The sequence below is a fragment of the Rhyacophila brunnea genome, unplaced genomic scaffold (assembly GCF_057557595.1).
Source record: "Rhyacophila brunnea isolate RB1 unplaced genomic scaffold, BYU_Rbru_1.0 scaffold_3, whole genome shotgun sequence".
Classification (NCBI taxonomy): Eukaryota; Metazoa; Arthropoda; class Insecta; order Trichoptera; family Rhyacophilidae; genus Rhyacophila; species Rhyacophila brunnea.
This window is the reverse complement of record NW_028232965.1, coordinates 19,377,983-19,403,156: the sequence shown is the minus strand read 5'-3', so window position 1 is coordinate 19,403,156 and position 25,174 is coordinate 19,377,983. Positions and strand designations below refer to the sequence as shown.

The 25,174-nt window shown below is 35.5% G+C and overlaps 1 protein-coding gene across 2 annotated transcripts in view; it reads right to left on the bottom strand.

Moving 5' to 3' along the window:
- Window positions 1–25,174, bottom strand: part of Tak1 (TGF-beta activated kinase 1) — a 98,533-nt gene continuing 73,359 nt past the window's right edge. For both annotated transcript variants that reach the window (XM_085952719.1, XM_085952718.1), the window contains 3 exons: window positions 5,369–5,607; window positions 2,726–2,839; window positions 1–2,104 (listed from right to left, as the gene is read on the bottom strand). In XM_085952719.1, coding sequence (XP_085808845.1) covers window positions 1,988–2,104; window positions 2,726–2,839; window positions 5,369–5,607 — 470 coding nt within the window. In that variant the 3' untranslated portion in view covers window positions 1–1,987. The remainder of the gene's footprint in view (window positions 2,105–2,725; window positions 2,840–5,368; window positions 5,608–25,174) is intronic.

Here is a 25,174-nt window from a genome sequence, read left to right as displayed (position 1 = left end):
TTATTGATAATTTGTTTTATTTTATGAAATTACAATTTTGAACATATTGTAATAGTTATGCACAATGATTCTATAGAATTCCAACCACGGTAACGATTATGCAGTTAATTTTCTAAAGTAAAATCTGGTCAAATTATGTGAATAGTTAGTTTAAGATAGTCAAAATATATCCACAGTTTTTTTTAATATAAAAATAGTATACACATTGTTATAAATCATTGTTAATATACTTCTCACATGACCGGACCAGAAGAATTATTACAATTTAAACAGGACAGTTCTTTACGTAAATCATAAAACATATAAAAATAATCAGCAGTGGAATATTTTATAATTTAATCCTAGCACCCTTATGGTAAATAATAATATACCTATAATATTGTACACAATCTCGCTAGTCTTTTTATACACATGTATTACAAATTTTAGTTCTAATTTAATGATTAGAAAATGAATCTCACATCAATCTTACAACATCGTTTTCACAAAAATAGAGATAATAAATAATATGTAAAAGTTACAAAAAACCAGAGCACTCACGAATTTGTTATCGATTAGTAAAAAAATCGTTACTTAACTCTTATTTTCAAATTATAGATGGATCAATTTATTTTTTTACAAAACAAGAAATCGATGTATTGCAATTGACATGCAAAATGATTCCATCAAAGATATTGAAACATATTACGACAATAATGTATTCTTTGGGCAGTAGATATACCGAACATAAAAAGCTTGAATCTTCATTGTCTTTTATAATATTGTGCAAATCTATTTTATAGTCTTTAAAACTGAAAATATTTCATATCTGGATGATATTGTAGAGTGAATTTTTTGCATTTCATTCACACCGGTTGATACATTGCACTAGTCGAATAGTTAAAACATACATACATAAACCATAATATCTAAATTAATGCATCATTCTAATACTAAACATTAATTAATACATGAAGTTGGTATTTGATCCCAAACGTAAAAAAATATTTTTACATTGTTCTCTGATAAAACTAATCCAAAAGGGAATGCCATTGTTAATGCACATACAACCATATAGATGGCACAATAATTTTGGATTGGACTGGATTCACTGAAATATCTGACATATCCCGATAAAAATGCACATGCTTACACGAAAAGACCAAGAAAAATTGGTAGAATCAGGTTTTTTTTGAGAAATAGGTAATGATGATCCATTCTTTTATTTTGTCAGTCAGATTTGAATAGTATGCATGCATATCTATATGACATGTATGTGCGATAACATTCGTATCTGTGTAATACATAAGAACAGGTTTATTGCATAGTCATTTGTGATAGTATTGAAGGTAATTACTGCATACACGAAAACTGGCACAGATAATATTTTTTGTTATTAAAATTATGGTAATGCCCCCGGGATGAGATGGATACACACAAATCAAGACCTATCACAAAAATATTACTTAAGTAAGAAATGCACAAGCACGTTTAGGAAAGTCATTCAGAGAAAATATTTAAATACGAACAAAGATAGTCAATTCTGTTTTTTGGAACATTATTAGACACAGTGTTGTTCTGAGCTAATCGATTTGAAAAATGTTTACAATAATATGATTTTAAAAGCAATTCCCTGCAAAAATAGTTTACAATAATTAGCAGCGCAAATTTTATATGATAAAGAATAATATAATGTCAATTTTACTTATTGGATACAATTTAATAGAATAAATAAGATTAATCAAACAATATCCTCAGAAAACAATTATTTATTCTGCTATCGAATAAATGCCCTGCGCTTTTTAAAAATACACACAAGCCATTGTGCTCCTTGTATCATTCACAATTTGGATTTTACAAGAATATTATATGAACACAAACACTTTTCCATTTGTCTAGTCTTTTCAGGAAGACGCACTTGCAGTGACAAAGGCGGGGGCAAAGAGATCCACTCTTCATCACTGTACGAATTGGATATTTAAGGGAGCCATATTTTCTGGCTATCGTTTCATTCGTGCGGCGAATCTTCAGGTATCAGGACCCAGTCTTCGTCCAGCTGCAGGGGACTGGATCCTATCAGTTCCAGTTGTTTCTTTAGGCTCCAATATAGCTTTTCTAATGAATCCTAATAAAATTCAGAAATAATACATATAAGTGTGAGAATACTATGGTGATGATGTAGAAGAAAAAGGTGGAGCCTTTATATATTATGAAAGTGAAGCTTATATCTTACCAAGCTTAATACTTAAATTATTCTTTTCGCAATGCAGGTTTATTTGGGCATCACATTTCAGATTGTTTTGCTGGGTTGCACAAATATAATAATATATATCAGGCATGTCCAACTTCAAGTAGGCTGTGATCTACTATCAAGTATAAAAACTGGTAGTGATTTATCATACTCATTCAATGTCATTCTTCAACATAAACAAATGTATTATATTTAGCTGCGGACACTGAAGTGTTCCAAATTAAACAAGACTTTTACCAAGTACACGTCATTTTACACGTCAGTTTTACAAGTCATTTACCATAACAAAAAATCACTCAATTTTCCATTTGTCATGAAAATGATAACGGTATTTTGGGTACTCATTGCACTCATCGTTAAACAATTCTCTTACTGTCCTTCTTACTAATCCATCCTGCATTGGACCGTAATACAAAACGTTTGTTTCATTTCCTCTAATACACTAGTTCAATTTTATGCCGCCGTAATAGTAAAAGTTAATTTCACCAATTTTACCTTTTCATCTTCAAGCTGCATGGCCTCTCGCTTTTGCCGTAAAACTTCTTCATCCCTGTGTTGATCCAGAAGTTCTGTTCTGAATCTTGACAGATAAGCGAGTTCCGTTTGCACCTAGAATAAAAAAAGAAATGTTAAAATACAAGTAATTGAGGCTTACTGTCTACTCTACAGTAGGGGTTCCGAATTGTTTTTTGATCAGGAGAACATTTATTATGAAATACGGAGTGGTGGGCACCTTCCGGGTTCGAATTCCGCATTTGCAAAAAAATATGTTGTTTCTTCAATGTGTTTTTGATCCAGAGCAAGGATCTAATGGGTAGAGCAAATGCAAATCTAGTAGTAATTTATTATTACTTTAAATGTATGTGACGTGTATGTGCTTTCAAAATGCATCAGTTCTGGAAAAGTAGAATCCCACAGACTAATTCGGCCTTCCCAAATCGAGGGCTTAGAGTCAAACAACACTATCTACAAAAGTGCAACTTTACAGGAGAGCCAAAAAACGTTTTTTTAGTTTCTTGTAGCTCAACAAAGGAGATGTTTATTTAAAACATAATGTTCATATTTTATAATTTATTGTGTATTGTACATTTATCTTGCTTATGGTATTGTTAAAATTCATAGATATGGTTTTAAAAAAATATGAAAAATAGTTTTATGTGAAAAGTTACTCTTAGTGTCCTTTGACACTGAGTATGAATATTCTTCACTTGAACATAGTAACACTAACAGGTGATAACGTTTTCTGACATTAACATGTGTATGAATTCTCTCTGCAGTTTTAAGTAATTAGTGTTCGGCTGAATAATAACTAAAGTAATAAATTGATATACATGGGTACAAACTTTCATTAAAAATAAGTAAAACTCAATTTTTTTTTTATTAAATATTGTTTTATTAATTTTCTTCAAATTTATAAAAAGAAACACAATGTTATGGTCAGTGACGTTCCGTGCGGGTAGGCAGATTGAGCGTCGCTTGGGGGCAGCAGTTACTCTAAGGCCGGCAAATCGAGGAGAATCATTTAATGTATATAGAAATAGTTAGGTACCTAATAATGAAAATATCTTTCCTTTAAAAAAATCGGCTCACTGGTTGGAAACAAAATGTATTAATTAGTATTAATTAATATACAAGGTTTGACAGGGTTGTAATTCTTTTGTCGGGTTCGCGATGTCTAGTTTACTTCTGCCGACCTTTGACGTCCTTGGTGACCAGAAACGATACGTGCAGATTTGCGAATAATTACAGTCTGACTTATCAACCAGTGCCCACGGAAGTTGTGTTGGTCGTCGAAACTAAAGGTGCACCACCACCGCTTACAGAGCGTCCCACCTACCGCTCCTGGTACACGATTTTAGTTTGTATCGAAGCATTGCGCCGTCTGATAATGCCTATCTTTGCGATCTCGGGCTAAAAATTTCATTATAAACGTTGCCAAGTTTTGTAAAGAAGAAAGCGACACGGATCGCCCTTAACTAGTTGCACGCGGAGCATTTAATGACTTTTCAATTAGCGCATTTAGATTAATAAAATGATATTTAATGATAAATCAACTTTGTATACCTATATTATACCTATATTATTCTCTTGGTGAATGACGAACTTTATTGTTGACTGTATCGTACCAAACTGACAGCTGATGTCAATGTAGATAGGTTCGTTTCACTACGAACAACGCACAGTTCATGTTACCAACATAAGCATCAAAAAACACTAAGAGCGCATATGACTCAAACGTTGCAGTTTAAAACGTATTTTGTTTGTGTCAAAAAACTTTATCAGCTGCTGACGTTGTTTGATAATTTGATTTCTCTTGTGACAACAACGCTAACAGCTTATACAATCTTTTGATATTAAGCAATAGTAACTTTATGTAGTTAACGTTAAACGTTACTGGCGATTTAAGAAGAAACTAGAAAAAATTGACATAACGTTGTTTGACAATTATGTAGCCGCGAATCTAAAGTATTGTTATCTAAAAAAAAAACACTTTTTTGCAGATAACCTTGTTTGACTTTAACACATTGAAATATAAACATTGGGTAAGCCATTTTTGGCAAAATGACTCGAATTAGAGTTGGGATCTCTATGAACCCACTTTAGTAGACCAACTGAAATACCATTCAACAGATAGAATATAGATGGATTGTGGCTGCTTAACCATCAGTTTATACAAACGCATGAAAATGCAGAGACTGCGTTGGATCGGCCACGCGTATAGAATTCCAGAGGATATACCAGCAAGGCGGGCTTGTACGCAATCCCCAAGGGCAAGCAAAGACCTGAACGGCTGAAATTGAGATGGCCGGACTGGTCCAGAGCGCTGGATCGTCTAGGATGGAGGAAGTTTTTGAAGGAGACAAAGACCCGCTAAGGGTTGTGTGCCATACAATGATGATGATGTACAAACGCAATTTTTTCCGTGCAGAAAGTAGGTAAGGACAATGTTGTTTATTGTGTATGGTTGCTATTGCGGCCTATGTTAAGATCGCGCCTGTTGTGTCGCTTTGATACTCCTTCCACTCTTGTTTCCTGCCCAAATTATCGAACATTAGGTAGGTACTGGTAATGCATGTTTATATTTAATGTAGCGTAAGTTTTGTTACTATCTTCAATTTGATAAAGAATGTAACATACCTTGAGATATTCTTGAGCGAGCTGCTTGTGCTCCTCGAAGATTTTGACGGAAGCCTCGCTGGAGAGGTCCGGGGTGACCGGCCGCAGGTGAGGGTCCAGCATCATGTGCATGGAGTCGAGGGCGGGGTCTGGCGGCGTGTTCTGTCGGCCTGGCGACGGCGGATGCTCGCCAACTCCTGTCTGATCTCCAGCCGATCCTACGTTGGCGCCCGCTGCGCTCGATTGCGTAGTGGTATTACCTGTAAGAAAGAAACGATACAATAATAATAAAATTATTTACATGAATTACATTATTCAGAGATATACCTAATGTTATTAAGGTCCTCTAAAGTGATAAAGCGATGCGAAATTGCGAGTTCCGATCACAGTGCTAATTAATGTTAATACTTAATGCAATGCGGAAATTGTCGATTGAATATTTCGTTAGATTAATTAACATTTTACCGGTTGTTTCCATTGAAATAAGATAAAATAATGTAACAATCGAATGCAAAACGGCAATGATCCAAACAGGAATCAATTAATCCTTATAGTGTACAATATTGTAGTTTGATTTTCTCATGAGATTGACCACGTATATTTATCCAAATTAATACTCAAAAATGCCTTCACAGAAAGTCCCTAGAAATTAGTTGGACATAGCGAAAAAGCTTGCTGGATATTAATTATTGCGATTAGGTAGGTATCAAAAGTATGGTCAAATTATACCCCTGAAGACAGAAAAAAGAACTCATGAATAATAATAATATATTTTAGTACCTAATTCGCTTACGTACTGGGGTAAAATAATTTAAAAGCGAAAAGTTGCTTTAAAGATGATCGAAGTATTTTGACGTTTATGAAATCGTTGGTATATAATTATTTAATATTGTAGGAAAATAACTAGTGCCGCACTTCGAAAAAATATGAAAGATTCAGAACTTTCTATAAAAAAGTAATATTTTAAATAAACTGAACAAATGATTCAGTTTGTTGTGACATTTTAAGCCGAATATGCCGAAGGAAATAGTTCAAATTATCACAGTCAAAAGTATATATTAATTGTTATTCTGTCCACTCAGGTATTCTAATTGATTAACTAGGTCCAACAAGCAGTCTTCGATACTGCTTAATTAATATACTACACTAGTTCTTGAGTGATTTTATCGCCAACACTTGACAATGCAACTTATAATATTTCAAAACAATTAAAAAATACCAATGATGAAACAGGGGCTAGATTTTGATTATCACGTAACAGAGGAAGCCCAAAAACCTTCAATATTTTAATCAATTTAAAGGTTTAGAAGAAAACATTCACCGGTGATTTATTGTTTGCAATACAATAAATGATATGATTAAACGTGCCACAATATAAATGAATCAGACGAGATCTAACACTTCTAGACAGCACCATAGTAAGAGAGGTCATTGATGAAAGAATAGCTTCGTGTGACACAATATTGGAAAGAATTCTGCTTTCCATCTATCAATTATTATCCATTCAAAAATTATTTACAAACGGTTCATATAAACGAAATAAAAAATAGGTTCAGAGGTTCAATATCGTAGGTACGTTTTAACAGATTATGTTTTATGTTGATATTGTGTAAACTGTAGGTAACACAGTAGAAAATTAAAACCAAAATCCCATCCCATCCCGTGCCCATTTTTTGAATAATAAAATGCCTAATTCTTGTAAAATTTGGGATCACAGAGATTATAAATATATTTTTTTATCGTAAATATTTCACTATATAATGTGACTACAAAAATAATACATATTAGGTATATAAAATAAAAAATTAATAAATCTAAAAAATCTTAACACCACTGCACATGGATGTACTGAAATGACTATATTCTAAAACATTAGATCGACAGGTTTAAAAGAATACTATTTTATGTAATAAAAATACTTTATGCAGTCAACAAATGTTTAAAATAAATATAAAGGATAATAAGGCTTCAAAATTATATAAATAGATTATCTATAATGTTTAAGGAATATCCGGGGTTATGTTCTGAAAATACCATACAACTTCATTTTGACCTACGTGGCGCATGTGGGCCGTTACATAACTGTCTAAATATTAGTTTATTGACATTTTAACGAGAATACTAATAAACAATCTTTTGAATATCGTCACCGTTTTAGCAAAACCATCTATGTGTCACTTTTATCAAAAATGACTTTTAAATACCAAGTCATTCCTTATTTTTTTCTCTATAGGCCAGTAAAATGATCTATGTGTTGGGTAAACTCGCTCCGAAGTTATTTCAAAAAATAAAAAACAGCTATGTGTAAGGTTCAAAAACCACGGTTCACAAAAACAACTATGTGTATATTATAGTAACATATAGATGGTATTTTGATATCGAGAGTGTAATGTTTTTTTACAGTTTGGCTACACATTGTTTGTTTATATGTTATATGCTATGCATTATGGTCTTGCACGACGGCTTGAAAGATGCTTTCTCAAAAAGAGAGACAGGAAATATTCAATAATTTCTGGAAGATGCCTACATGGTCAATAGGGTATAGGCGAGAATTAATTTAAAAGTTGGATAAACAACTACAAACGTCTCGATGACAGTGGCCAATTGAAAGCAACAATGACAAGTAATAAGAATCTGACTGAAGATAAATAATTGGTAGTGCAACCAAAAATCAAAACGGAGAGATTTGTGGAAAAATGTTACATTATGGTTGGATCTAATTCCAAAGTTCCCAGCCATTATTGCAGAGAAAATACCTCCAGGGTGTGTGTGGAATTGTGTTTCCGATCCAAAATACAAATGCATGATGAATATAAAAAATGGTCTCTGGAAAATGGTCATAAAGCAGCAGAATATACTCCAGTATATTTACCACCAAAAAATCAGTATCCACCAACCACGTAAAGATCAGTGTGCCATCACTGCCATCTGCTGTAGTTATAAAATGAAGAATGTTTCAGAAATGGAATACAATAGCCACATTATTAAAAAAAAAAAAAGATGCTAGAAGACCAAAAATGAAATGAAGGAGAGTACCAGAAGTATTACTGGACGGTTAGTAATCACAATGGATCTCCAAAGTGTGCTGCTATGTCCAAAACACAGGCACAAATGTATTATAAACAAAAGCTGCAACTACACAATTTCACCATATACATTCTTCATAATGTATCTTCTAATGAATTTGTCTCATCTCATCGAAAGCAGGACAATACAATGAAATAATTCTAATATCGGATGGGTGTGGATATCAAAACCGAAATAAATTATTCGCTACTGCTCTAAGTTATATCTTTAGAGAGAAAAAACATCGAGATTCAACAGCTTTTTCTGGAAAAAGGCCACACCATGATAGAGGCCGATAGTGCACATGCTACCTAAAAAAAGTATTTTAAGCCTCCAATATATTCACCATCTGATTATATAGCACGTATGCGGCTAGCAAGACCAAAACAACCTTATAAAATTAATGTCATTGATTTTTAATTTTTAAGAATTATGGATAAGATTAAATCTGGATTAAGTTCAATCAGACCAGGAAAACGAATCGGAGATCCTGTTGTATATGATATTAAAATGTTACAGTATCTACCAGATGGAACAATCTTTTACAAACTCAACTTTATCAGTGCAACCGTTTGACTGCCTTTATAATATATATAATGAATCATTGCCAATATCACAGTCGAAATACATACATCTTCAGGAATTAAAAAGTGTAATAGAGAAAGATCACCACTATTTCTACGATAACCTAACATTTAAACCTGCTAATAGAAAGTAAACGAACTTATAAATATAATATCATCTCACTATTGCATTAATAATTAATAAAATGATATTGCAATTTATCACTAATGCACTATGTATATTTCAACTATTATTTATGTAACAGTTTTTCATGAATTTATTATTATTCACATTTTGATGAATAAATTAAACTATGTGTATTTACAAAACGGTCAAAACAACTTATGTGACATCACAAACTGTATTTTTATTATTTTTGTATTAAAAATAAAAGATTTTTGTAAACAAAATAATAATCTTAGACCATTTTCTGATTATAATAAAGCATTCTTCATAATTTTAATGTTTAAATGTAACATTATTTTTTTATTCAGTTTTATCCTTCTCCTGCACAATTTGAGAAAGTGCACATAGATGGTTTTGCTAAAACGGTGACGATATATTTAAATATTTATATTGGTGCAAAACGGACGAAACCAGAAGGGTACGCCAAAACCATTCATAATAATTGATTATTGAAAATGATCACTCCTTAACATAACAAATGCAAGGCAACAAAATACTGACTACTTTTTAACATTGTTTTGTACTGCATCTCCCATGATGTTATTGAAATAATTTTAAATATGTTTTTCAATAGTAGTCCTGAATAGCTTTATTAGTGACGTTCTTAGTTTTTTTCTTTCTGAAAACTAATGTTTTATATTTAGTGAAATATTTGATTGAAAATTTTCTATGCAACATCAATGAACTGTAATTTTTCTTCACAATTTTGTATGACAATTAGTAGAACAGAGGGGTCCTTTCTCTGCTTCACTTTATTAGGTTTATGATTCAACTCTATGGGAGAAGGTTTTATTTAACATCTTTGGGGTTGATGTTGAGTTGCATCCAGTGACGTCCCGTGGGGGTAGGCAGATCGAGCGTCGCTTGGGGGCGGCAGTTACCCAAAGAGCGGTAAATCGAAGAGAATCAGGTATATATAGAAATAGGTACCTTTAACTCAATAATAACGGAAATATCTTTCCATTACAAAAATCAGCTCTCTGGTTGGAAACAAAATGTATTAATTAGGTAGGTACCTACTATAAAAGTTTTAACATGATTTTTTTGTCGGGTTCGCGATGTCTAGTTAACTTCCGTTGTCCTTGGACGTCGCGTTCTTGGTGAAAATCAATGACACACGCATACCTAATTTAAAATTTATTCAAATGTTTGCCAGTCACTCGCGAGTTTTGGAAGTTGTCAAGTGTATTTTTAAATGTACCGTAGACTCGCAATATTGTCTATTGAAGCAGAGATGGGATTTAAATTCGGTTTAGTGGTATATATCTTGTTAGTAATGTATCCATACAACACATTTCTTAGATATTGAAGTCATGAACGGATGATAAAAAGTACTGTATAAAAAAATGTAGCAGCATTTTGGCACTGTCTAGAGAAGCGATACTCAACCTGCGGCTCTTTAAGCTTTTATGTGCGGCCCGAAACACATTTATTATCAGGAATTTCGTATATCTTGAGATTCGTTTCGACTTTGACGCACAGATAGTGATACCCGAAGAGGATTGTCATTATGGTCCACATCAAATCTGGTATAAGAGTGTTGCTATTGCACACGATTAATTAAAAAAACACGCATATTTTTTAAAATCTCAAAAATGTTTTGTGAAAAAGTGGGGGTTTCATGATTTTTTTCGTCACACCAGTAGTGATGCGGCCCGCGTTACTTTACAAATATATGCATTTGGCCCGAAGAAAAAAAAGGTTGAGTATCATTGGCCTAGAGGGACGGCATTTTGTCTAGGGACGTCACTGGTTGTAATCGCATGGACAAGGATTCGAAATTCTTCGCCTTCATAAAACTCATGAGACTGAACTAGACAGGCGATGTCCAGCGATGGCAGAGGAATAGTGCCCAAATGCTAGAAAAAAAGATGGTCTTCGTCGAGAATCCAAGAGGAAGGAAGTCAGTCGGGATAAGTTCATCATTGAGATGACCGCAAACGAGTGCGCAGGGTGGAGAAGGCTAAGACTCGGGTTGAGCTAGTACCACAAATTAGAAGTACAAATACTTTAATCTAATCTAATTAACTTCTAAAAATTTATGTACGGTAAAAATAATAATTTATCATTTTTCCGAAATTACGATAATTAAATAATGCTTCGTGGCGACATTTAGTAAGCAGACAGAAAGAAAACTGTAAGAATAGATTTAAAGATAGTCGTGATAATAATTGCGTACGTATGTATACATAGACAGATTCACGGAAAACCAGGTAGGTAGTGGTAGTTAGACGCCTATTAATACTTATATAGGTAAGTTTTATTGAGTTATATCTGGCATGGTCGACCATTCGCACGGTGTAAAACGAACGAGGCGGAAGCTAAATGTATGTTCCAAAAACGAAAACATAACTAACTCCAAGAACAAAACAATAAACAATGCATACGTCACTGCCGAGATGATGTTTCCATTATTTTTAATAAATCTGCGCCAATTTGGTACCGCTGGAAAGCAGATGTACTGTCGAAAATATCACAGGCCGAAGGTGGTTTTTGAAATTGCTTTAGTACGGGAATATTTATTTTTCAGTGGATTCGGCGTTTATTTTTTGTAATCTATGATAATCTTATTTCTGTGCCACATCCGTTAACGGATATAGTCGACAATATTTTAGTAATGTTTTCCCTATTTTCAATTGCTCTGTTCTAAACTCAAAACATCCTGATATTTTTGAGTCATGGTACTTCTCGTCGCAGCATTCAGCCGAAATGTGATAAAATTTATAGTTTTAATTTCTTTGGTTCTTTTCACACCTCGGCGTTCGCAATACTACCCTTTTAGCTGGTGAACATGCGTTTGTGTAGTCACATTTTAAAAGTTTCAAGTATTTAGAGTGTTTTCTCTGTCCACGCTTCAACTCCGTACAAGAGAACCGAAAAGACATAAGTAGGCATCTTAACTTAGGTAGGTACTCGTTTCGATTCTGAGGAGGTCATAGCAAAATGACCATTATTTATAAAAATTGAATACGACGTCATTCGCTAAGTAGGTATATGCAATATGCATACATTCGCGCTCAGACTTTTGAAAAAGATACCTCCAGATAGCTTGGAATTGAAAAAACGAAAAATGGGTCCAGAACATTACGTATTTCGTTTTGTTTGTTGTATCATAATAATTAATAGTACTTGTTTTTCATAATTTCATGGAAGAAAATATACAACGATTTCGTCAAAATTGTATTTAAAGATGGACGATTAAAAAACTTCGGTAGGAAACTACAACAATACTTAGGTACAAGCTCTCTGTATGAACTACTGCCGTAATATGAATAACGAATCGTTCACAAAAAATGTGTTTACATATTACCTAATTTATCGACTTCGTATCTATATGATTATTTTGTTTCTGCTTATGATGAAATAATATATAGATAATACATAATTTGAAAAAAAAATGTACCAATCTGGTATACTTGCTAATAACGTCGAAATTTTCTAATAACTATGCGTCCGAAGTATTATCTTTAATTCCGTTAATATTGGCGACCATCTAGGTATTATACTTTTGGATTAACACTATTAGACAAATTATTGATAAAACAGATTGTGTTTTACCAATTCTTATCAACCTCATGTGATAGTCCAAGTTTCTCATGGTATAAATATTTTTCAAAACTACTTTTAATATTAAAACTCTGGGGTAATCCAAATTATTTATTTTCAATAACGAAATGTCGATCTTCAATCCTGCATATTATTCACAGAATAAAAACAATGTCAAATTAAAACAATACTTATAGATGATCGACTAACGCTCTTAATCAATAAAATAACGTTTGGTCTCGAATATAAGGGTAAAATCTTTAGTCTTAAAAATTTGCTAGCACAGTGTATTAATAGAATTATTTTTTTAAAGGGACCTTACCTACGTACGTAAAGGTGTGTTTATATAAATTACGCGGGAAAGCACAGTACAACCTATACAAACATTGACGGATGCATGGCGCAGTCTTACATTATAATATTAAAGTAGATATATTAACAGAATAGGTTATGGACTTGAAGGCGAATTCACAATATGCACCCGTATTGTAACGTATAGTATTATTTAAGTGGGCGCGTCAGCAGAATAGGACAACAACGCTGTAAAGACATGAATGCGAAATTGCAATATTGCTTATTGCAATGTAGGCAGAATTAATTTTTCGACTATTACATTCACCTGTATTCTCCTGTTTATGAAAGAATGAGATTGTTATGAGAAGACCGAGATATTTATGAGGCTTCTTTTATTTTCAGATGCTGCGTACAATTAGTCAATTGTATACACAACTAAAAGATCCGTAACGTCTGTAGAAGGGTAACGAGGAGACGAAGAGAGCGGACCTAGCATAGCAACAGTAGCAACATTTTATTACGCCGAGAGTGAAGAGGCGACGTTGGATCTGGCTACGCCACGTGCTGTAGGTGCCTCATGAGAATTTCAATCAGGTTATTCCAGCGTCCTGGAAGGCAGCTCACTACCGTACAAAGAGTGTATTTGAATTGATTTGATTTGACTGAGTGTATGATCTGGGAAGGTGCAAGCAGACTGCGACAGAGATACTTGGAGGTCTCTCTGAGGAGCAAATATGGTCAAAGAAGAAAAAGATCCACGAACGAACGAGAAGTTATATTTCGTTCAATAAAATGGCTACAATCCGGTGTGGATCTTGGCCGCCTCATGAAGAGGCTTTGTAACATTTTTTTTACAACAAATGGATGTTAACCACTTGCTTATCCTATTAGGTCCATATTTTGGATCCAAACACGCATTGAAAAAATACATATGAATTTTGGCTGATACGGGATTCGAACATGACACCCTCCACTTACCAAGCGGATACGTTACAACTCGGCTATCGCGGTCGTTGAAAATGGTTACATACCTACTGAAAATACGGTTTTAGCAAGATCGAAGGTGGACGAAGTGAGACCATTTTAAAGTCAAAGGCTTTCTTGAGGGCAAATGGATGACATGGCATTGAATGGCGTAGGTATATCACTATTTTATGTCTTTATTATTACGTCAATGTTTACAAAATAATGTTATCATAACGCTTCAAAGTATAGTGTTAATAAAATGTAAAAGAGATAATAAATTAATCATATTGTTAACAGTTTATGGTGGACGAAGAAATGCAGTCAAATCGCATACTGATATAAACATTGTTTAAACACAGTACCTATCCGAGGTGTCGTCTAAAATATTTTACTACTTACATACATATTATTGTATACAATTTATATAGGTACACAGTGACGGTTTTATCTCTAGGAAGGCCCTCGTACAAAAAAATGCCGGTGCGATCTATTTGGTGTTAAAATATAGCATATTATTATAGTTTGCTTGCCAGATCTTTTTTGTATTGATGTTTAACATAGGTACATATAGTGAAAAATAAGCATCATTTTAAGTTTATGTACTTTTTGACGAAGCGATCGCCTCATCTGCCTCGTGGAAAACCGTTACTGAATATAATGCCATGTCCACACTGGCAACCTCATTAAATTTTACGATAATTATGATAATTACCGTAAAATCTAACGAAGTTGTAAGTGTGGGCACGGCATAAGATAGAAATTTCCACATATCGTGTATTATATATAGCATGTTTGTCTTCACGCCGATAACAATGGATAGTATTTATTTCGTTCATGAAAATATTGATTGATTACCTACCAACAATAGTTAACAATTTTTTTATAGATTTTACAGGAATTTTTATTTTTATAAACGCGATTTCAAACCTAGTAAGTATTATAAATTTGCCTTTTCGTCATCTTATAAACTTTAAAAGACTTCTAGATAGTGTAACAGGTACCTAAGTATTATTGTTTGCTATCTCTTTTGAGTTTTCTCTGAATTATTTTTAAAACTATCAGATTCTTCCTGTTAAAAAAAGCCAGCAGGTTTGTTATTGTTGTCATCACCCACGAAAACATGTATTTTGTGAAATTTTATTAATTCAGAAATATTAGACATTGTGATATAAGTACTTTTATAAAAAAAACCTAAACGATTATGATTGACACTTCACTTTGGGTAGTCCGAATCACATCAGTAAATCAACGAAATTTCTTTCGTTAGTAATTCGAATGTTTATCAACACTAATTTAATGATTTATGAAATTGTATTTCCGCAGAATTAAATGATATCGATAATCTATTATAATATTATTATCCGTACTATGGCACCCAAAAGAACAGTATGACATATGGATTCACTCACATCTTTTAAAAAGAAAAACACAATATAGTTCAGAGGTCAAATATTTTCGTACACTTGGGTGATGTATTCAATATTTAATGCCGTAGTTGATTTATCGAAATAGGGAAAAAATATGTGACTACATTCCTCGAGTAAAATAACGATAAATACAACGATGTGAACTGAATATTATGAAATTGCACGCACTGAAAAAGCTCACAAAAGAACAATAATTATCGCTGCCAAGTTACCTAAACATGGAAACATTGGAAGCTGCGCTTCCTTTAAAATCCATTGTTGATGATAGAAATGAAGCATTTATGACAAAAACTCGTAGTACAAATACGTATTGCCCTCTGACTTGGTTTGTCAAGGTGGCTTTCCGAAGGTATTCGAGGATCTACGCAATAATTGTGAAATTGCGCACATTATTTAACTGTTAACATTTGCTTTTATCAGCGACGATTCGACGGTGGGGCCGGGAACAATATCGAAAAAGCGTCCGCCGGCTGACACAAAACGAAAATAATCTTACACCCGCGGTGGCGCCTCGCTGACGCCGACGAAACTTTTGCGAGCCGCGAAAATCAGTGCGCGCGAAGAAAAGTTCGGCAACCCCAGAATCGCTCCGCGGACTTCCGGCATGCGACCGCGGGACGACTTCGAAGCCTACCTGCCCGCCGAGGGTCGGAGGCGAAAGGGTCATTGGCACTCACTGTAAAATATCCAGCTGCAGCTGACTGTGTCTCTGACGGTTGTGACGATCCCGGCGGCGGGGATGTCGCACATTTTCACAGACTATCGCGTACCCCCGCCGGTGTTGACGGGTGCCGAAGATCGCATCAAAGCGCGAGATAGCAGGCCGCGGGCGGAGTCGTCGCGCGGGAGTCGGTCGGTCGGCGCGAACGGAAACCGCGGACTGAGTCGGGAGCGACGCGGCAGAGGGCGGAAGGGCGGAGGGCGGAGGCGGCGGGGGCGGGCGCGACGCACTTGCACTTCTGCATCAGCGCCTGCCGCCTGCACTCCGTCTGCCGGATGGCGTCGCCCGCTCCCCTGCGACACTTTGCACTTTGCAATCTCTCTCTATGCCCCGTCACAACGTGCACGCTCAATTTTTTTCAGTAATAAGAATAAGTTCTCCCTGAAAAAACTTTCAGTTCGAGGTTATAAACCTGTTCACCGGTAGATTACGTCTAATAATTCACGCTGCGCACAGCAGTTATTACGGTAAATGCATTACGTTCCTACGACGGTTGAGAGCGACACATATTATTAAAAACAAATATAAGCACGAAATAAATCACACCACGATGCTCTTAATATGCCGTAACAAACAAAACAGTGTTTTTTCTTCAATAAACAGCTGCTAAAAGTATGTAGTACACATATGTTTCTTTACAAAGTTTGGTTAGAATTTGTTTCCGATATTTAAAAAAAAAAGAAAATACTGTCAGTAATGATCAGGATGGATCGATGGGTCTGGGTAGATAGTACACATTGTATACACACTATAAAGTAGGGTACGAAGGCGGATGTGATTGGCCTGAGGATTGCCCCGAAGTCGGCCGGTCGACCAGGAGAGCAAGAGAACAGACGAGTAGAGAAGCGAGCTTTCGGGCGCGGGGAGGAAAAGCTGGTTGAACGCGGTGCAACAAACAAACCGCGGGCCTATTCTCGGCGCGCTGACTCACGCTGCTCACGTTGGACTATAACGGGACTGCGGTGTGCACACACATATGGCTTCGGCACACTTACGCTGGGAAAACTGTACACAAAATTATACACGCACACACTCGAGCCGCGGCGCGTGTGGCTGTCTTCAGAGGAGCTTTTACGGCGGAGACTTTTCTACGGGCACTTTGTTCACTAACTGATCGGGTTCAAATTCAATGAACTTTGAGAAAATGCTGCCACCTGACTCATAAACAGACAATGCACACAGGACACAGGTTATAATAATACTACAATGAAGCAGATAATTAAGAACGGTGACAAACGTGTAAACGATGGCTGGCATCGCCGTAGTTGACATACAAAAAAAGCTCGGATGATGGACGGCGCTAGCAGATGTGTATAAACCGTGTGAGGTTGATAAAATAATATTTCCTCGCGGGAGAGAAAGCTCTGGTACATACGATAGCATGTGCATGTCATTGCTGTATCGTTTCACTAAATTACACCACAACACTGTAGTATGCATATGTGTTCACAATAATTAATTTGTCGATATAGAAGTGCTGATTGTCAGTTGTCACTATTATCTTATCAGTGATATGACAAAATTCAACTTTTTTATTAGCTAGGTAATGATATTTCCGAGTACAGTAATATTTTTAGCGTTATGATAATAACATAATGCCCGTAATATTGGTTAATTTACGTAAAATAAATATCTAAGCGTAAATGAATGCCTACACTTAAACAGAACTTATTAAAACTAAAACACATAAGTAAAGTGTATGATCAAGGAAGAGCATCTAAAATCTTTGTACACGACGGCTGACTATTGCATGTATATCGTATTAATATGTCCTGTGTGTATAAAATATTTATTCGATTATATCGTCGTTGGAAATGTATATGTCGTTTAGTAGCTAAGTATATTATAGAACATCAAACAATTTGCAGAATACAAGACGTCGACGGGATGGAAAATTAAGGTGAGCGATATTACCTACAACTTGAGAGTAAGTTTAGAGAAAATGAGATGAATTTAGAGGGCACTCATAAATCAATACACATTTAAAAGATTTTAAACGATGTTCAATGATTTTTTTCTGTAAATAATAAAAAAGACATTTCAAATTGTTAAAGGTAAAGGGTGACATTTTGAGTCCTAAGGGCGGCTCTAGAGGAATTACAGGTACTTTGATAGTTATCGCAGTAAATTATTTGCTTAATGATTCTACTAAATAATATATCTATCTACATGCAATATAATACTGGAAAAATATTGTTCGAGCGAATTAATATTATTTTCGCACATTATAAGAAAAGACTTGCGTCCCTTGCGGAAATTAAAATTTTCAGCGCCGAGATGTCAACTATTTATAGCCGATCATAATAATAACTTTTCTATTGTTATTAGTTGTTATGAGTGGGATCGGAAGAGTCGAACGATCGCGTTTGATTTTTGTCGCGAGACACCTGGCAGTTGATTAAGACCGTTGGGAGGACACACGGTCGCGGATCGTTGGAAAAGTCAATAGGACGCGGGACGAGGCGGGAGGGGAGGGGGTAAGAAGCTCCCACGCCAATAAAACATACGATAATAGACGGAGGATGAAAAATCGGTGAAGGAAATTCGCGAGGAATGCGGTGGAGCCCTCCGCTGGCCGGCGGGTTGATCGGAGACACCTGCGGGAAAATTGAAGATGTCGCATTTTTGCAAACCGAAATCCGGTCGAATGAAAAGCGCGTGACACGCGGTAAAACGTTGTTGTATTTAGGAGGAAAATATGAATAAAATAGTATTTTGTATTTTCCGCAAACGTCTGACGTATCTATAATATAGATCAGTGGCGCACCCAGGAATTATTATTGGGGGGGGCCCAAGAAGGAGAATGTAAATTAGTCCCATAGGCTCTTTTTCTTCTTCATATAAATATTTTTACATATTTTCACAATACATGGCGATATACATAAGAACATTTTCAACTAGTTGAAAATGTCCCTCTGAGGCGGACGAAACCGGTCCTAATCTATTTAATAAAAGTGGAATATACAATATTTATTCCGAATTCCACCGAAAAAAATGTTGTTATGATTTACACCACCACCGTAGTGGGTGTAGTCGTTCTTTTCGCAGAATGTTGCAGATTTTTGGTATTTTAATATTTAGGTTCCAACATATTAATTGAAGATGGACAAAAAAAGAATTATTGCCTTTAAATTATATACAACCTACTCAATACAACACAGCCTTATATCTCGTTTATCGGTCTTTTGTCTATTGCACTCGGTGTACCTACACCATGGCCCCCACATCCTGAAACGGGCCCTCAGGCTAGGGCAGTGGTCGGCAAACTGCGGCTCTTTGGCCCTTTGAGTGCGGCTCTGCCACAGATGCTCCCTGTCATATTTGAAATGGCTACAAAGAAGAAGCAAAGAAAATGGAAGAGGATAACCGTAAATGTAATGTTGAGTAGACCGAGACTTCGCGTTTATTCAAAACTTAAATGGCTTCCCGACCTGTATTTATGTGTCGGGAAAAATTGACGCATTCAAATTTAGAGAGATACTACAACTAAAAACTAGTAATTTTTCGCTAAATATTCTGTCGATGATGCAAGGAAGAAAGCAGCTGAGGAGAAGAGTCAAGAAAAATAAAGTTCTGTATTTAATTAGGTACTGAATAAAATCTTCCAACAATGTTAATATTGCAAGTTTTGTGGTTAGTAAAAAGATTTCCAAGAGAGGAAATCAAGAGTAAATTGAGAAATCGATTTATTGATGAAAACCTGGAATCGTGCTTAAAATTAAATCAACAACATACGAACCTGACTTACCTAAACTTTACAAGGAGATGCAAGGCCATTATTCACATTGAAATTGTCAGTCATTGTCATGATTCAATTGTATGGATACCTTACTTACATTTTAATTTTTATTAATAAATAAGATCATTATTACGTATGATATTCAGTTTTATTCAGTGTACCTACCTATAATTTAATTAGGACTTTAACTAAACTACCTACGTATATAATTTAAGTTTAAGAAATTTGGCTCTCAAAAGAAATCTCAATCATTGTACTGTTGATATTTGGCTCTATTGACTAATGAGTTTGCCGACCACTGGGCTAGGGTATTTGACGGGCCCCCTATCCACCGCTTAGATTAAAGGCAGTGTGAAACACTACATTAACGATTTTCAAATTGTGTTTTAGTTCAAATTGAGGGTACTTATACAGTGAATTATTGGCGATTTTCAGTACGTCATCTACTTTAATAATGGAGCTGTCGACACATAATAATCAGAAAATATATTGGACATTTATATAAATTAAAATGTTCATAGTCATGAAGTATAACAGCGCCGCAGGCGACTTTTTTACTATTAAAGCTAATTTATGATATGTGTTTATCTCACTTATCTGGTCAACCCGACACGCCGGGCCCCCAGACCTGTCAACCCTCCCCAGCCATGACCTATACCACTCCGGAATTCGGGTGGACACCGAGAATTTCATTAGGGAACGGGTTTCTAAAAAAACCTGACATTAGTGTTTCGAAATTTTTGTATTAGAAATTAAAATCTAAGAAATATTACTAAAAAGGATGCTGGAGAATTACAAATTATTTTTTGCCGTGTTGTTTGTCTAAGCCCAAGGTATAGTTTTTTGGCTTTCGATTTCAATATGTAAAATCATTCTGATGATTTTCATATTTTGGGGGGGGGGCAAGGCCCCCTGGCCCCCCCCCTGGGTGCGCTACTGATATAGATATACCTATTATGCATTACTAGGAATCAGCAATGTATTACATTTGAGATAAGTCTGGAGAGTGAAAATGCGGTCCAATATAGTTCTACAGATAGTTTTATAACCGTTAACGGTAATTTGTACGAAACACTCTTGGCCTACGCCATCAGCCCGAAAATGGCAGAAAGGTATTGAAACCTACATCGAAGAATTTACATTCATCGGCACTTAATTGCAGCTTACTGGGCAAGCCTTGCATGAGAAAAGGTGCTCCATGCTTTGCATTTCACCGAACTCACAGGTTTGGTCATCGGAGAACCCCCACTTCACCATGCTGTCTCGAGTGCGCCTTACCATGGTTCTCGATCTGTTTAGGGCTTTCCATGTACGATATCCGAGACTGGGTCCGGGTGGGAGATGCTCTGCTGGCTTTAACCAATCTTCGAGACCTTCAGAGACTAGGTTCGCCTCCCGTGCGGATAGTCCATCTTATTCGGGTGGGACGGTCAAAGGTATGGTTGTCGCCATAAAGCTTCTTCATCTTCACCTTCTTCACCACTTCGCCAAAGTTCTCATCGATTTAACAATCCATTTGGCATTAATGCTTTGTTTACTGGCATTTGTGAATTGGCATCAAGGTTTCAACCGATTTTTCGCCTTAAAAGTATTTTTGTGTAAGTTATATGTAACTTTTTATAATAGTTACCACAATACCACGACATAAGAAGGATACAATATAATTAGACGATAACTAAATATTTGGATAGAATACAATTAGAATATTTAAATATCATACAGATAATATAATATATCATTACAATATTTTGTATCATTGGCTAAAAACTGACTCTTTGCATAGTAGCTACATAATGGTTTATTTATTAATGCGCAGTAGTACCTTCATTTAAAATATCCATACTAAAAGGTCTTGCGATGCTTACAAAGAATTATAGCCAAATTAGACTGTACACAACTTAATGCAATTTGTAGTGGTTTTAATCAAGTGATAATTCGCGATATTTAAGAGCGCTGGCATTAATTCAATTATCCTATAAAACAGATGCTGAATCTTCGTGCTATTATTACTTGCTCATCACCGTTACAGCTTAGATGTTAACTGTCAATTCGTGGTGTAACCCCATTACTTTCAAAGTATTTTTTGATATAAGGTGATAAACATTCGGGCACCATATAATATGAAAGTATGATTGACAGGGTAAACATACATAACGGCTGAATACGGTGCGACTATTTGATCGCTCAGTAATAATATCATTATTATTATTATTTGACGTGATATTAGAAATTGTTTCAATATGCAAACTATAAAAATCATTGAAAACATCTTCATTTCGGGTTTTGGGAAAATTATGTTGTTCCAGTTTTGATACAACATCAAACTTAGGGATTTTGGAAGTCAGCGCGATGGGGACACTGTCATCGGAGTACAACGGATTGGTGTAATTTGTTAATGACTGAGGAATACCATTTCAAGCTACTATCCAATCGTTGTCTTTTAATAGGCATATTCAAATCTATAATATTTCTTTGCAAATTATCCAATTGTTTCTACAGTTTTCTCCTTTTGAAATACTACAGTTTGCATTTTTCAACATAGTGGTTTCGATTCAATAGTATGCTGTCTTTCATAACTGACGGAATATTTTTTGTACCTATGTCCTTTTCATATTAAGAAATGGTCCCTACGATTTATAAAATGTATCGGCCCTGATGTAAATGATAATTATTTGTGCAATTTAGTTCATTTGTTTATTGAGCCTGCATTTCCCCCACGATTTCCATTTTACCCCGTACGTAGAGAGCCTGTTGCAGATATATCTTTTATTTGACAATGGCAACACTATGGTTCTGTCAAGAGATCATTGTGTATTTACAAAACAAAACATCAGTTGCGAAAATAAGCGAAGATCGCGAAGAATGTTCCCGCCTATTCCAATCTTCTTCGGCTGCAGGGGCTTTGTCGTCCGGCCAGCGCGGCGTGACTCATGCGAAGAAAAGTCGCCATCATTGTCTGTGTCGTAATGATTGGGCCCGCTTCCAAGAGTGAAATACAAAAGCTGCGAAGGGGGCGGGGTGCCGCACGGGGAAGCGGAGGAAAGGAAAAGCTCTGAAGCGATAGCGGTGTGTCACACGCGCGTCCCACTCCTTCGTTTTTTGTGTGTTCGGGATTTCTCGGATACGCATCATCTCGCCAACAAAAAAAAATCGTAGCGCACACGAACAAACGAGGCAGTTTGCGGTTACAAGATCACCACCGAATGCATATTGTCCATGTCAATTTTCTACACAAATACAATACACACATACCTATATAGGTATATTGAATTGAATTCAATTTGTGTGTGAAAACATATTGTGGACATTACAAATTATAAGTTTAAGACGTTCACAACATGACACGAAACATTATTATAAAGAAGAAAAAAAGGTAATAAAAGCGGCTTCTCACATGTGAAATTGATAGAAAAGGAACGAAGCAGTGACAGTTTAAGACAGGTGGAGCTACCATTTTAACATACTATTTTTACGAGGAATAGTCACTGACCGTTCGTTTAACTCATTTGGTGCTAACACCGCGACTGGCGCGTTTGGAGTCGTTGGCCATTATATATAATTAACGTGTTATTTAAATGTTGTAATTAAAAGGTTAGCAGTGATTGTGTTTTAACCCATTTGGGTTTTTACTCTGTATCAAATAAGCATTGAAACCCACGGCTCCAGAGATGGGCGTTCTACCAACTACGTTATCGAGGGTCTATCATAGTAAGAATGTCTAACAAGAAAAATAACGTTGCAAGCTATATTTCTCCACATGTTTTTGAAAAGAATTAGTCTAGCTTAGTGCAATCGTTGCAAAAAACGCGTAAGTCGAGGTTAGAGGTCGCTAGTTTACTTAATTTTTGAGGTGTGCGCCTCATGTCCCCGTGGGATAAGGTGTGTTAGACAGCGCCATTGTATCCAGCCAGCATCCTTGGAGACTTAGTCAGAACAGAGTCACTAGATATAATATAGTGGAGTCATTGGGATACACTGTTGATGATGATAATAATTTCATAATTATATTATAAAACACTTACAATTTACAATCAGTGCACTGTTCAGAGCTAATAGCAAATTAAAAAAATATTTTTTTAAAGAGTAATCGAGCTTATGCGGACGACGATTGCCAACTATGAGTTAGTAGCTTATTGGCGTTTGATCACCGGGTCTTTATTTACGTAAACATTATTTAAAAATAATACCGCTTGACACGACTGTCATTTATTTTGAAGTAAGTATGCAATGTATTATAACACGATCATCATCTAATCACGACTCGAAAGATCTCTTATAGAGACAGAACGAAATCTAGTCGAATTTTCTTAAGACGTTTTAAAATAACATCCACTAGATATTCTCATTTCCGCCATTTTAATAATCAAACAAGTTTATGGATATAATAATAGGCATTTATTGGCACATTGTGCTAGATTTAAAGAAAATGGAAACCTCAAAATATTTATTATATCTTAATATCATACATTTCACGCAATTGGTTGAATGTTAGGGAAAAGTAGGGACATTGGAAATTTATTTATTTTATGGGATGGAGTGGGATTGAGCTTTTTTGTAATTTACAAAATTCAATCTCTAATCCAATGGATTTATGTGGTTTAAAAGTTTTTTGCTCTTTTTTAAAATTATCTTACTGCCATCGGATTTTCCATCCGAAACGAAAATTCTGTTTAGAATCAAGGACTTTCTTTTTTAGATAACTCGCCGTAACATTTTTTATCGTCCTATTTTTCCAAAATATGGGTGTGGAGATTTTTTTAGAATAGCTACCTTATTCTGGTAATTTATTTATTTCAATTGATGTTTCGGTGACTTAATATTTAACAAAACAGGTGTGTGCCCGTTTCTTGAGTATTATTGATAATAAGGTAAATACGGTAATAGGTAGATACGCGGCTTAATATCTCAAATAATTAAAATAAAATTGAGCCTACCAGACTTAGTTCACTTTCAAAATAATGTATCTAGGTAGGTTATTCTGGCATAGCACACAGTTTCTTATCATCGTCCCAAAAGTGGGATTACAAAACAAAGGCCGAGTGAGCATTAGCCATGCTAAGTCCAATCAAATCCCAATTATTTCATAGGATGGATGCAGCGGCGTCCGTCGTCATCATCAGGCCAGAGTACATAGATGCCAGCCTCGCGCTAATCGGTCTGAGTCACCCGCTAAAACAGACCGCTGAAACGCGATGTGATGCCAATGGGGGCCGGCCGAGTGGAGCAGTGGCCAACGTTGCACGCCTCGGGCAACGACAAACGAGGCTATTTTCACAAAAAATATTTATTTAATACCTACATGATTCCGTCCGTGATTA